Source organism: Hylobates moloch, unplaced genomic scaffold (genome assembly GCF_009828535.3).
Source record: "Hylobates moloch isolate HMO894 unplaced genomic scaffold, HMol_V3 SCAFFOLD_6, whole genome shotgun sequence".
NCBI lineage: Eukaryota > Metazoa > Chordata > Mammalia > Primates > Hylobatidae > Hylobates > Hylobates moloch.
In genome coordinates this window covers 73,189,210-73,204,350 of record NW_026652281.1, presented here as the reverse complement: position 1 = coordinate 73,204,350, position 15,141 = coordinate 73,189,210, and the positions used below count along the sequence as shown (strand labels likewise).

The 15,141-nt window shown below is 45.0% G+C and overlaps 1 protein-coding gene across 1 annotated transcript in view; it reads left to right on the top strand.

The window, feature by feature from the left end:
* DNAH3 (dynein axonemal heavy chain 3) overlaps positions 1–15,141 on the top strand; it is a 223,910-nt gene that overhangs the window by 81,718 nt on the left and 127,051 nt on the right. The window contains exons 21-24 of the mRNA XM_058440807.1: positions 4,490–4,604; positions 9,219–9,335; positions 10,450–10,629; positions 12,617–12,753. Of these exons, the coding sequence (XP_058296790.1) occupies positions 4,490–4,604; positions 9,219–9,335; positions 10,450–10,629; positions 12,617–12,753 (549 nt within the window). The remainder of the gene's footprint in view (positions 1–4,489; positions 4,605–9,218; positions 9,336–10,449; positions 10,630–12,616; positions 12,754–15,141) is intronic.

The following is a 15,141-nucleotide window of genomic DNA, read 5'->3' as shown; positions in this document are numbered from 1 at the left end:
CACGTTGGCCAGGCTGGTCTTGAGCTCCTGAACTCAGGCGATCTGCCCACCTCGGCCTCCCAAAGTGCTGTGATTACAGGCGAGAAACTTTAAAATTACACTTTATATTTCTAATGGACATCACCTTTTCAGGCGATTTTGATACATGAAAGGCTGAGAATTCCCCACTCATAGTGCACCAGAGCAGGTCCCAGCTCCTGAATCTTTCTGCCACCTGAATACTTTGATGCCTCTCCAATACCACCACTATTTTCCTTATTAAGGAGCAGGCCTAGAGACACATATGTTTTTGTCAGGCTTAGGATAAAAACTCTTAGGTTTTTTGGCCAAAGGGCCTCACTTTCCCCCAATAAGATGTTTCCAAGAGACACTAGCTATGGAATGATTATGCTGCACTCAGCATTTTATATACCTTAACCCTTTTTATTTATTTATTTTTTATTTTTTGAGACAGAATCTCACTCTGTCTCCCAGGCTGGAGTGCAATGGTGCAATCTCAGCTCACTGCAACCTCCACCTCCTGGGTTCAAGCAATTCTTCTGCCTCAGCCTCCCGAGTGGCTGGGATTACAGGCACCTGCCATCATGCCTGGCTAATTTTTGTAGAGATGGGGTTTCATCATGTTGGCCAGGCTGGTCTCGAACTCTTGACCTCAGGTGATCCATCTGCCTTGGCCTCTCAAAGTACTGGGATTACAGGCGTGAGCCACCACGCCCGACCTTAACACATTTATCCATCACAAAAACCTAGTGTCCCAGGTCCTACTGTCTTAATATTATTCTCATTTTACAGATGAGGAAATAAACTTCAGATTATTAGCTGTTGATCACAGCTAGTAACCGAAAGAACGAACATTTCACTTAGGAAAGAATCAAGATTTGAACATAAGCAGGCTTCCATTACCAGGCAGGCCTTAACCATGACCCTTCACTGCCGAAAAAGTAAACCCCTCTCCAGAGACAGCAAATGAACACATAAACATACAGCTATTCTTATACTTTCCATGCATGCATGTTCAACTGTGACCAATTCAGAAGTGGAAGCATCTTGGCTACGTTGTTTACTTCTGTGAGCCTTGGTTCCATTTGTAACATGGAGAGTAGCTAGGTGATTAGAGTTAGGATTAGGAGAAAAGACATGTCACCTGAACTGATTCCATGTCTGGGGACTCAGCCACCACCATTTAGGGAGGTGTGATATTGCATGTATTCCACCCACACCATAGTTAATGCAGCTTCATCACAGCCCATAGTTAATGAGCTTCTCCAGCACATTTTGGGTGAGGTCAACTCTTGATATATTTCATGAATTCCCAAACTGGTTAATCCCTCATCTGTTCAATCATTTGCATTCTAAGTCGTAACCTAGGGTAATTCATGAGGCCTGGTGCCAGCATTTGGTCTTATTTAATTGAACCCCAAAGCCTGTGATAGGGGCATATGGGGACCTGAGGCCCATCAAGTGACTTGGCCACAGCCACACAGCCAGTGAGCACTGGAGGCTGGGCCTTGTGACTCCTTGTGTCATACTCATCTGGGCTGGCACCTGCCTTTATTAATTATTCCCTATACGCACACTCATTTTGGTCACCTCTCACAGGCCATATTTAAGTCAGTGACCATGCTGAGGTCCTGATCAGTCCTTGTTTGTAATTTTCTGCTCCTAATCTTCCTCCCTTCTCGAGGCTAAATGAGGATTCTCAGCTCTATTTAATTGGTCCTATTTGATTGAACACATGTGAACAGTTCTATTAGTTCTGTTACTCTTTCTCTTTTTTTTTTTTTTGAGATGGAATTTTACTCTTGTTGCCCAGACTGGAGTGCAATGGCATGATCTTGGCTCAATGCAACCTTTGCCTCCCGGGTTCAAGCGATTTTCCTGCCTCAGCCTCCCGAGTAGCTGGGATTACAGGCATGCGCCACCACGCCAGGCTAATTTTGTATTTTTAGTAGAGACTGGGTTTCACCATGTTGGTCAGGCTGGTCTCGAACTCCTGACCTCAGGTGGTCCACCCACCTTGGCCTCCCAAAGTGCTGGGATTACAGGAGTGAGCCACTTTGCCTGGCCTAGTTCTATTGCTCTTTCTAAGAAAGAGAAGGGAGAAGGCACATCATAAGGGTGGAAGAAGAAACACCAGGGTAGGAGTCAGATTAGGAGGAATTGGTGTCAATACCCAGTTCCAGTACTCCCCGGCTGTGTGATTTTGGACACGTCACTTGCTTCCTCTGAGTGTTGGTTTCCTGACCTATGAGTAAATATCAGATGGTCTCTTCTACACTCAAGGATGCAATGAAAGACAGGGCTGAGGCAGAGACAACAGTCCCTCTTTCCACTTCCAAGAACTTGGCTTTCCAATTCTTTGCCACACCTCGGTTTTAGGACCCAGATCTCCATGTGGAAAGAAGAAGAAAGGAATTTGTTTGCCTCTTCTCTCTCTCCCTCTATGCCCCTTTCTGTGGAACAGAGGGGCCATGGACGGGTGGACCCAGTATCAGGAAAATAGTAGGTGTTTTTGAAAGGGGAAGGGATGGGAAGTGGAGCAAGAGCCATCACATAAATTAACAGAGGTTCAAAATCTGAATAAGAAATCAGAATACTGGCCAGGCACAGTGGCTCATGCCTGTAATTCCAACACTTTGGGAGGCCAAGGCAGGTGGATCACTTGTGGTCAGGAGTTCAAGACCAGCCTGGCCAATATGGTGAAACCCCGTCTCTACTAAAAATACAAAAATTAGCCAGGTGTGGTGGAGGGCAGCTGTAATTCCAGCTGCTTGTGAGGCTGAAGCAGGAGAATCGCTTGAATCTAGGAGGCAGAGCTTGCAGTGAGCCAAGATCACGCCACTGCCCTCCAGCCTGGGCATCACAGTGAGACTCTGGGGGAAAAAAAAACCAAAAAACAGAAATCAGAATATGGGCAAATAAGGCATAAACAAAGTTGGAAAGAAGAGGTCTTATTTTAGTGAACTTACAACAGTGGTTCTCAACTGGGGGCCATTTCCCATCCTTAAGGGACACTTGGAAATATCTGGAGACATTTTTGGTTGTCATAACTGGCAAAAGATGGGGACAGGGCTGGGGAGTCTGCTGCTGGTGTCTAGTGAGTAGAGACCAGGGATGCTGCTAAACACCCTAGAAGGTAAGGTACAGCTCCCCATGACAATTATTCAGCCTATGTGAGTTTGCTAGGTCTCATCAAAAGACAAAGCAACGAATTTAATTATAGTCTAATTGGCTTTTAATCAAGATTCATGAATCTGGGCAGCCTCTATTTTCCGAAATAGAATGAGAGTTCCCACTGGGCAGTAGCACAATGGTAAGTTTTATAAGGAAACAGAACAATATGAAAAAAAGATTAATTAACATCAGGTTATTTTTTTATAAGGGTTCAAGCAGAGGGAACTTCCTTATTCTCTGACTCAGGTAGACTGGAATCTCCTGTTTTCAGGAAAAACTGTCCTGTTCTGGGATCTATCTCCTTCCTTAAAGATTCAGTTTGATTACATGCCATTTAGCGTGAGTGACTCCATTTTGATTTGGTCTGGTCTGCTGGGGTCTAGTGCAGGAGCTCAGTCCAGAATAATGACCTCCCATAATTTTTGTTGAACAGGCTGCTCTTACAACATACCACAGACTGAGTGGCTTACACAACAGAAATTTATTGTCTCATAATTCTGGAGGCTTAAAGTCCAAGGCCAAGTTGTAGGCAGGGTTGGTTCCTTCTGAGGCCTCTCTCCTTGGCTTGCAGATGGCTGTCTTCCCCTATGAATTGTCATGGTCTTCCCTCTTTGTGTCTGTGTCCTAATCTCTTCTTATAAGGCCACCAATTATAATGGATTAAGGCCCACCCTGATGACTTATTTTAATTTAATTACCTCTTTAAAGATCCTTTCTCCAAATAGAGTTACATTCCAAGATATTAGGGGTTAGAATTTCAATGTATGAATTTTCAGAGAGACAATATTTAACCCATAACACAGCCCAAAAAGTCAACGGTGCCAAGGGTGAGAAACCCTGCAAAACACTGGCGGTAGCTGGCAGATCTTAGAGCAGGATAGTAAACCTTTTGGTCACATTAAGGGCTTCTGGAGATTCTCCTAAGACTGAGCTGAAATTCCTCCTTTTTTTTTTTTTTTTTTGAGACAGGGTTTTACTCTGTTTTCCAGAGTGGAGTGCAGTAGTGCAATCACGATCTCAGCTCACTGCAGCCTCTACCTCCCAGGCTCAGGCGATCCTCCCACCTCAGCCTCCTGAGTAGCTAGAACTACAGGCACACACCATACCTGGCTAATTTTTGTGTTTTTAGTGGAGTTGGGGTTTTGCTATGTTGCCCAGGCTGGTCTCAAACTCTCAACCTCAAGCAATCCTCCCTCCTCGGCCTCCCAAATGCTGGGATTACAGGCATGAGCCACTATGCCTGGCCTGAAGTTCCTCCTTTGATGTGTCTTCTCTGCCTCCTGTTGATGTTGCTGTTGCTGTGTTCTCTCTTTAGATTGGAGCCCATTGGTGCAGCCGCCAGCAAGGAATACTCTCTGGAGAAAAACTTGGATAGAATGAAGTTGGATTGGGTTAATGTGACGTTCAGCTTCATTAAATACAGGGACACTGTGAGTCTCACTCCAACTGCAGCCCTCTTTGAAAGCAGCCCCATTTATTATGCAATAGATTACAGAAATGATTCATTCCGAATGGTGACAGAACTCACAGAGAAATAATCGCTCATGTCTTGATTGTTTCCTCCTGTCTGCCTTTCTGTGTCGATCATCTTTCCTCTCAGCACCACTGAAGAGATGCATTCTTCAAATCAGAAAGGCCTTTTGATTCAGAGCAAGAAGCTTTCTCAGTGCAAAGGAACCAAGCAAGCCTCTAAATCAGCACCTCCCAGTGAAGGTGCAGGCTTGTACACCATTCCAAAGCTTCCCAGTTGCCTCAGAAGCACAGGGGCACACAATGACTAGTGTTTCTCGGATGTCGGTGTGTGCAGGAATCACCGGAGATCTTGTTGAAATGAGGGTTCTGATTCAGCAGGTCTGGGAAGGGACCTAAGATTCTGTAGATTTAACAAGCTCCCAGATAATATTGATCAATTTTGAATAGCAAGGGTGTAGGTTTCTTTCTTTTCACTTTCACTTGTAGAAAACACAGGAGTTCGTACAGTGCATGCGAAGGTGCACACACCCGAAGCGTTTGCTCAGCTGTCTTTAGGGTCTGGCTTGCTTTTAGGATAAAGTGTGAGGTAGGGATGAGGGCTGCAGCTCTTGGGGAGCTGTAAATCATGGAGGCAACAGGTTGATACACACATCCTGCAGACCATTGGTCCTTTTTTTCTTTCTTTTTTTTTTGAGATGGAGTCTTGCTCTGTCACCCAGGCTGGAGTGCAACTGCGTGATCTTGGCTCACTGCAACCTCTGTCTCCCAGGCTCAAGCGATTCTCGTACCTCAGCCTCCTGAGTAGCTGGGATTACAGGTGCCTGCCACCACTCCCGGCTAATTTTTGTATTTTCAGTAGAGATGGGGTTTCACCACGTTGGCCAGGCTGGTCTTGAACTCCTGACCTCAAGTGATCCACCCGCCTCCACCTCCCAAAGTGCTGAGATTACAGGCGTGAGCCACCACTCCAGGCCCAACCATTGATTCTTAAAGCAGTGCTTCCAAACCTGCATTGTAGAATCATCTGGGATGCTTTAAAATCTCCCAATGGATTCTTCCTGGCTCCTCCCCTCCCAGAATGCCTGGGCATCTGTATTTTTAAGGCACCCCTGGTTTTTCTCATATGCAATGTGGATTGAGAACCAAAAGCTCCCAAGCCTCCCTCCTCCCCCAGGCTGCATGTTATCTACTTGTGACTTCTTTCCCTATTCAGTTTAAATGGTTGGAGTGCCTTGGTTTCACTCAAGGAAGAGCTGTAGGGGTGAAAAGGTGTGATCCCTTTCTTCACCTAGCAAGAAGGTCATTCACCGCCAATACTCCTATAATAAAAGACAGATTAACAAGAGAAAAGCATTAAAATTTTGTTTAATCAAAGTTTTACATGACATTGGAACCGTTGAAACTGAAGACCCAGGGAAAACTGTTTTGGGGCTTAGGTTTGATGAAGAATGGACAGCTGTATGGAAACGACATTGAACAAAAGGGTGTGGTATAATGGTCTAGACTCCAGGGGAAGCTAGCAAGACCTGCCTGTTGAGATTCTTCTTGTTCTCTCTGTGTAGCAGTCCTTCCTCCCAGGCATAGGGCAAGGCCCCTCAGGAATGATGGTCTTGTGACCCACTATCAGACAAGGTTGCTCAGAGAATTTCCTTATGGCCGGCTGTCTTGGTCAGAGTGATATTTCTGGGTTTTATGGCTTGCTTCGGGAAAGAGGAGTTTAGTTTCTATGGACTATCTTAGGGGAAAGATAAAGGAGCAGGAGAAAGGAAGAAAAAGATGGACAGAAAGATCTTGCTTCCAAGGCTTTCCAATGTCCTTCAGTTCAAAATACTCAGCAAATCAAGGTGCAATGCTTCGGGGTGTCGTGTTCTGAGCCCCAACAGAGCTATACATGAGCCGATGAGAGGGAAGAGAGCTGACGGCACAGGGCCTCATTACTGAGCCTCTCCTAGCAAGGGTGACCCAGCCACCATGGGTCTCAGAAGCGTGGCTGCATGATCAGCTTGGGTTAGACACTGCTATAGAGGCTGTTGGAGTGACAAGAGGAGTGTAAGCTAGGAGACCTGGGGAACAGCACACTTATACCCGGCCAATCTGCAGAATTTTTGGCTAAAGTAACTACAGACAAGAATCAGTAGCTAAATGGGGATCAAGAAACCACTTTATTAATAGCCCAACACACCTACCAGTGCTGAGCTACTGGTAAAACATAGATAAGAGAATACATGCTAGGCCCAAATTTAGCCTCCAAGATTAGACTTGAAAGAAGTGAGAACAGAGCAAGAAAGACCAAACCTGCCCCAGGGGTCAGACCCTTGTCAGCTTGCTTGCCACAGTGGCCCAGGAGAAAAAGTGCCACCCACAGGGCCTGGCCTTTAAGGCACACCTTAGACCTTACCTACTAGTAAAACAGGACCACTTGGTCAGGCTTGGTGGTTCACACCTATAATCCCAGCACTTTGGGAGGGCCAGGTGAGAGGATCACTTGAGCCCAGGAGCTTGAGAACAGCCTGGTAACACAGCAACACCCCATCTCTACAAAATAATAATAATAATAATAATAATAATAATAATAATAATAATAATAATAATAATAATTAGCTGAGTATGGTGATGTGCACCAGCTACTTGGGAAGCTATTTGGGAAGCTGAGGCAGGGAGATTGCTTGAGCCCAGTAATTTGAGGCTACAGTAAGCTATGATTGCAACATTACACTCCAGCCTGGGTGACAGAGTGAGACCTTGTCTCAAAAAAAGACCTAATAAATGTATAAAACAAGCCAGGCATGGTGGCTCGTGCCTGTCATGCTTGTAATCCCAGCATTTTGGGAGGCTGAGGCAGGCAGATCACTTGAGGTCAGGAGTTTGAGACTAACCTTGCCAACATGGTGAAACCCCATCTCTGCTAAAAGTACAAAAATTAGCCTGGTGTGGTGGTGCTTGCCTGAAATCCCAGCTACTCGGGAGGCTGAGGCAGGAGAATCAATTGAATCTGGAAGGCAGAGGTTGCAGTGAGCTGAGATCATGCCACTGCACTCCAGCCTGGGCAACAGAGCAAGACTGTCTCAAGAATGAATAAATAAAAACATGGCACATGTATACATATGTAACAAACCTGCACGTTGTGCACATGTACCCTAAAACTTAAAGTATAATAATAATAAAATAAAAATAAATAAATAAATAAATAAAACAGAGGTCCCCAAACTTTCTTAGTTCACAATGCCTTTGTGTCTAAGCACTTTTTTCACAGTGCCCTTAGGCCAAAAGAAATACTTGATAGCTTTGTTTATGCAGTAATTAGGTCCAAACAACTTAATAAGGATTTATGCTCTAACAACTTAGGCACTGTTTGAAAAAAATACACCTACATTGAAAGAAAAACTAATAGTTGTATTTTATTTTTAAATAACCAGAATCATTTACTCTCAGTTGGCTGCGGTGCCCCGGGGCACATCGGTTCACAGTGTGGAAACCGCAGGTCTAGGCCTAATCAGTCAGATTAGCAGCCGATCTTCCTACCCGAGGGAAAGGAGAGCCAGGAAAGCAAGTGGAGAAGCAGGAACACAGGGAAAGGGGCAGAAATCTTCCTCCCCAGCAGATTCTATGAGTCTTGGATTAGACTGTATTTGACTTCTGCAAAGGAGGTCGACAATAAATGTCTTTTAAAAATAAAATTTTAGAGATGGGGTCTTGCTATATTGCCCAGGCTGGTCTTGAATTCCAGGGCTCAAGCGATCCTCCTACCTCAGCCTCCCAAAGTGCTGGGATTATGGGCATGAGCCACCTTGTCCAGCCTAAATATCTTTAATAACATTTTCAAGGAAGAAAGTAGAAGTCCTATCCCCTGCAAGACATAGATTCCTACTCCATGAGAGTGGAGTTCTGAGCTGGGAGGTCCTAAGGGATCAGCATGAAAAATGGGGAGGTAGCTGGATGCAGTGGCTCAAGCCTGTAATCCCAACACTTTGGGAGGCTGAAGCAAGAGGATCACTTGAGGCCAGGAGTTCGAGACCAGCCTGGGCAACATAGACCCTATCTCTTAAAAAAAATATCCAGGCTGGGCGCGGTGGCTCATGCCTGTAATCCCAGCACTTTGGGAGGCCGAGGCAGATGGATCACCTGAGGTCAGGAGTTTGAGAGCAGCCTGGCCAATGTAGTGAAACCCTGTCTCTACTAAAAATACAAAATTAGCCGGGCGTGGTGGCATTTGCCTATAATCCCAGCTATTCAGGAGGCTGAGGCAGGAGAATCACTTGAACCTGGGAGGCAGACGTTGCAGTGAGCCGAGATTCTGCCGGTGCCCTCCAGCATGGGCAAAAGAAGTGAAACTCTGTCTTAAAAAAAAATCCAGGCATGGTGGTGTATGCCTGTAGTCCTACCTACTTGGGAGGCTGAGGCAGGAGGATCCCTTAAGCCCAGGAGTTTGAGGCTGCAATGAGCTAGGATCAAGCCATTGCACTCAGGCCTGGGTGAGGAGACCCTGTCTCAAATAAGTAAATTTTTTAAAAAGGAAAAGAAAAATGGGGAGGTTTCACAATTTTGACAGGGTGGGGCATCTTTATTTACAGGATACAAGCATCTTGTGTGCAATTGATGACATTCAAATGCTACTCGATGATCACGTGATAAAAACCCAGACCATGTGTGGCTCCCCATTCATCAAACCAATAGAAGCAGAATGCCAGGTAAGAGGAAATGAAGTTGAATGCTTTGAGATGTTTCATTAGCTCTGGGTTTCTCAGAGGAGGGAAAGGTTTTCAAGTTCAGTTAACAAAGAAAGTCACTTTGTCCTAATTGGAAAAATAAATAAATAAATGACACAGGGGTTCACACCTGTAACCCCAGTACTTTGGGAGGCCAAGGCGGGCAGATCACCTGAGGTCAGGAGTTCAAAACCAGCCTGGCCAACATGGTGAAACTCCGTCTCTACTAAAAATACAAAAATTAGCCAGGCATAGTGGAGGGCGCCTGTAATCCCAGCTTCTTGGGAGGCTGAGACAGGAGAATCACTTGAACCCAGGAGGCGGAGGTTGCAGTGAGCCGAGATTGCGCCATTGCACTCCAGGCTGGGTGACAAGAGTGAAACTCTGTCTCAAAAATAAATAAATAAATTAATTAATTAATGACACAAGACTGAAAGCAATAACCATCCAAGAAAGCATATGGCATGCTGAGCCTTTGCAACTGTCTGCCAAAAGAGAAGATGGCATTTGAATGCACCAAATACACATGCATTTGGGAAGCATCTTATGGTAGTAATCTAGAATGTAAGCTACCCGAAGGTAGGGGTTTGGCCTCCTGTGCTCATTGTTTGTAGCAGTGACATAGGCTAAGGACACAAACTCTGAAGCCAGATTACCTGGGTTCAAATTCTGGCTCTGCTCCTTATTAGTAATGTGACCTTGGGCACATTACTAAACTGTTGTGTTTCGGTTTCTACATCTGGAAAATGCGGTTTGTAATCACATCTACCTTGTAAGGCTGTGGGATTAAATTGGTTCCATATACTTAAAGCACTCAGACCATCACTTCACATAGATTACATGTATAACTATTGTAATTATTCTGCTAGGACGTGAGCTCCATAAAGGGCAAAGCTCTTGTGTGTTTCATTCATTGCTATGTTCACATCACCTGGAGCAGTGACCAGAGCATAGGGAGCCCTCAATAAGTATTTGTTAAACAAGTGACTGACTGAATGAATGAATAAATGTGCGGCTCCATCCATTTGCTTGGTCCATGGGCCTGTGATGCAGAGTGGCAGGTTAATGATTCAGATATCAAATGCTAAATTCACAGAAATGGGAAGAAAAGCTAATTCGCATACAAGACAATTTGGATGCCTGGTTGAAATGCCAAGCCACCTGGCTGTACCTGGAGCCAATCTTCAGTTCAGAGGACATCATAGCCCAGATGCCAGAAGAGGGGAGGAAATTTGGCATTGTTGATAGTTACTGGAAATCACTTATGTCCCAAGCGGTAAGTTTTTATACCCTAATAACTCTTACCAGCAGAAATACAAATGTTTCCTCATTATGCATTCTAGTCACCTTCCTTGAAACTTGTAAATGAACTAGAGTTTTGGAAAATCAATCTTTTTATATCTTCTTCTAATTTCAAAAGTTGTTATTATTAAAAATGCAAACATATGACCGGTGCAGTGGCTCATGCCTATAATCCCATCACTTTGGGAGGCCAAGGCGGGGGTATCACTTGAGGTCAGGAGTTCCAGACCAGCCTGGCCAACATGGTGAAACACCCATCTCTACTAAAAATACACACACACAAAAATATTAGCCAGGCATTGTGGTGCATGCCTGTAATCCCAGCTACTCGGAGGGCTGAGGTGGGAGATCGCTTGAACTCAGGAGACGGTGGTTGCAGTGACCTGGGATCGTGCCACTGCACTCCAGGCTGGGAGAGAGAGCAAGACTCTGTCTCAAAAGAAATTAAAAAAAAAAAAAAAAAGCAAATACAAATACGTAACATAGAAAGCAGAAGCCTTTTGAAATCCCACTTCCCAAGCAGTAACTACAGGCAGTTTGTATTATTTAACTGTCATTTCTTACAAGGTTTTATTTGTTACAGGATAATGCAATAACAGTTTTATAGCTTGAGAATCCTTTTAGAATTCCAACAATTACCCACATTTGGTTACTCAGTTATTTAACAAATGTTTATTCAGTACCTACAATGACCCAGGTGTTATACTAGGAATCAGAAAATACTTGAAGGTAGCAAGAATATGATTTCTGTCTTCATAGAATTTGCTGCCTTGGCTGAGTGCGGTGGCTCATGCCTGTAATTCCAGCCCTCTGGGAGGCCAAGGCAGGTGGATAGCTTGAGCTCAGGAGTTGGAGACCAGCCTGGGTAACATGGTGAAACTCTGTCTCTACTAAAAATATAAAAAATTAGCTGGGTATGGCGGTGTGCACCTGTAATCCCGGCTATTCTGAGGCTGAGGCAGGAGGATCCCTTGAGCCCGGGAGGCAGAGGTTGCAGTGAGCCCAGATTGTGCCACTGCACTCTAGCCTGGGCAACAGAGCGAAACTCTGTCCCCCCAACCCCCAAAAAAGTAATATACAAATAGTTATTAGAATACAGAAGAGTGATTTAGTTGTCTCAGGGTGTCAAGGAAGGCCTCTAAAGCAGGAACGTTGGGATCAAGGCTTGAAGGATGGTAAGTTCACTGGGTGTGCAAGGCACCTAGAGGCATCTTTTATGAGGTCAAATCATTTTCCTTTTTTAAATCAAGTGCGATCAAACTGGGGTGCACTTAAAAAGATTTTGCTGCAAAGGAATTTGTCTTCCCTGCTTTGTTTGTGGGAGTGAGATAAATGGGAATTTAGATTGTCCAGCCAGCATAAGCCAATTCTTTATTAGTTAAGGTTGTTTGGGTGCAAGTGACAGAAACCGACTCAGGATAGCTGAAACGAGAAGACCAAATGGGTGTCTCATGGAACCCAAGGCCAAATAGCACATCCAAGCCTCACAAAAGATGGATCTAGAACCCAGAAGCCTCTTCTCTTAGGAACTCCTTCCATCTCTCTGATCTTGGCTCCTCTTTCCTGGCCCTGCCTTAGTCTCTCTCTCTCTCTCTCTCTCTCTCTCTTCCCCCACCCCCCTCAAGACTGGCTTTCTCTACCACTCCATCACACAGAGAGACATAATCCTCACTCAGCCCAGACTAGTATAGAATGTCATGGTTTGGATTCTAAACTCCTTGGGTTAAAATATAATTGGGCTTGGTTGGTTTTAGGTGCCCAATCCCTGCCCAGTCAACCATGATCAGAGGAACAAGGTCATGTTCCATGAGCATTCACCCCTGTGCAGTTAGGAGGGGGATCAGGAGGCAGTTAGCTGGACAACGAGTGCTGTCAGTTGATAGGTCACACATTCATTACAATGACCAATCTCAGAACTTGGGAACCTCATGTTGAGTCTCACCTTTTTTTATGGAACCCAGGTGAAAGATAACAGGGTTCTGGTGGCAGCTGACCAGCCACGGATGGCCGAGAAGCTTCAAGAAGCCAACTTTCTCTTGGAGGACATCCAGAAAGGGCTGAATGATTACTTGGAGAAGAAGAGACTATTCTTCCCCAGGTATCCAGCATTGTTCTTTTATTTGGAATTACATGCTTGCCCTGTATGTAGGTAGAATTACATTTTTCATACCAAGAGTTGGCTTCAACCAATCTAGTCCATACTCTTTCCTGGTTTTCCATTCTCTGAGACAGCTTTCAGGAATGGGGCATGGCTTCATGGTCTTTACTTAGTGTGAGGTTGAATGGACAGCAAAGGGTGTCAAATGCACACGTTGTCCAAACCAACACTGTTATCTTTCCGAATTACGGGGGTAGAGTATTCATGACTATGAGCCTGGATTTTGGAGTTAATCAGACCTCCTTTGGCATACCAGCTTTTCTACCTAGTGGTCTTGAGGCCTCCAGCAAATCTATCCAAGCCTCAGGTTCTCCACCGTAAATTTGGGATATAATAATGGCTCCTGGCCAGGCGCAGTGGCTCACGCTTGTAATCCCAGCACTTTGGGAGGCCAAGGCAGGCGGATCACAAGGTCAGGAGATCGAGACCACGGTGAAACCCCGTCTCTACTAAAAATACAAAAAATTAGCCGGGCGTGGTGGCAGGTGCCTGTAGTCCTAGCTACTTGGAGAGGCGGAGGCAGGAGAATGGCGTGAACCCGGGAGGCGGAGCTTGCAGTGAGCCGAGATTGTGCCACTGCACTCCAGCCTGGGCGACAGAGCAAGACTCCGTCTCCAAAAAAAAAAAAAAAAAGGCTCCTACTTCATGTATTTGTTGTACACATGAATGAACTAACACATGTGAAAACATTTAGCACCTAGACTATATGTTTAAGAAGCATCAGTCAATTTTTTTATACCATCAAATTTTGTAGTTTCTGATAGGTATGCTTATACATATTTGACTCTTTTTTTTCCTCACAAGAACCAATCTTCTGCATAAAAGTCAAGGGAGTTTTAGGTTAGTTCCAGGCCGGGCATGGTGGCTCATGACTATAATCCCAACATTTTGGGAGGCCAAGGTGGGAGGATTGATTGAGCTCAGGAATTTGAGACCAGCCTGGACAAGATGGGGAAATTCCACCTCTACAACAAAATACAAAAAATAAGCCAGCGTGGTGGTGTTTGCCCATGGTCCCAGCTACTCCGGAGGCTGAGGTAGGAGGATCGCTTGAGCCTGGGAGGCAGAGGTTGCAGTGAGCCAAGACTGCACCAGTGCACTCCAGCCTGGGCAACAGAATCAGACCCTGTCTCAAAATAAAAAAAAAAGGAGAAGGTTAGTTTCGGAAAGGTGAGTTCTCACTCCTGACATTCCTGATAATCTATCCATGACTAGTTCACCATTGACGGTCACTCCATGTCATTTGACCCCAATTAGGATGTTTGATTCTAATTTACCTTTAAGAAACACAAATTTTAGTGTTTCTTTATATGGAGACAAAGTTAGTTCCCTGCTCTTTACCAAAAAAAAAAAAAAAAAAAAAAAAAAAGTGATTTGTTAGAAACTCGGAAGTATGACTGAGCATGGTGGCTTATGCCTGTAATCCCAGCACTTTGGGAGGCTGAGGGGGAGGATCACCCGAGGTCAGGAGTTCAAGACCAGCCTGGCCAACATGGTGAAACCCCACCTCTACTAAAAATACAAAAATTAGCCAAGTGTGGTGGGGGGGCACCTGTAATCCCAGCTACTTGGGAGGCTAAGGCAGGAGAATTGCTTGAACCTGGGAGGCGGAGGTTGCAGTGAGCCAAGATCATACCACTGCACTCCAGTCTGGGTGACAGAGCAAGACTCCGTCTCAAATAAATAAATAAATAAATAAATAAATAAATAAATAAATAAACTCAGAAGTATCTTTGGTATTTATTCAATTCAGCATTATCCAATGAACTTTCTGCAATGATAGGAATGTTCTTTGTCCCTACTGTCCAGTACAGTAGCCCTTAGCCGCCAGTGGCCACTGAGCACTTTATATGTGGCCGAGGTGACTGAGGAAGCCAATTTTTAACTTAGTTAATATTACTTTTTAATGCAAATAGCCACATGTGGCTAATAGCTTTTGCATTAGACAGCACATTATAGTGGAAGGAACCCTGGTTTGGAAGCATAAGGCTTGGGAAGAGATTAAACTCAGGAAACACCTGAGGTTTGGGCTTCTAGTTCTAGACCCACTCCTGTTATTCCTAATTAAAATATGAATAATAGACTGGGCGCGGTGGCTCCTGCCTGTAATCCCAGGACTTTGGGAGGCCGAAGCGGGCAGATCACGTGAGGCTGGGAGTTCGAGACCAGCCTGGCCAACATGATGAAACCCTGTCTCTACTGAAAATACAAAAATTAGCTGGGCGTGGTGGTGAGTGCCTGTAATCCCAGCTATTTGGGAGGCTGAGGCAGGAGAATTGCTTGAACCCAGGAGGCAGAGATTGTGGTGAGCCGAGATGGCACCACTGC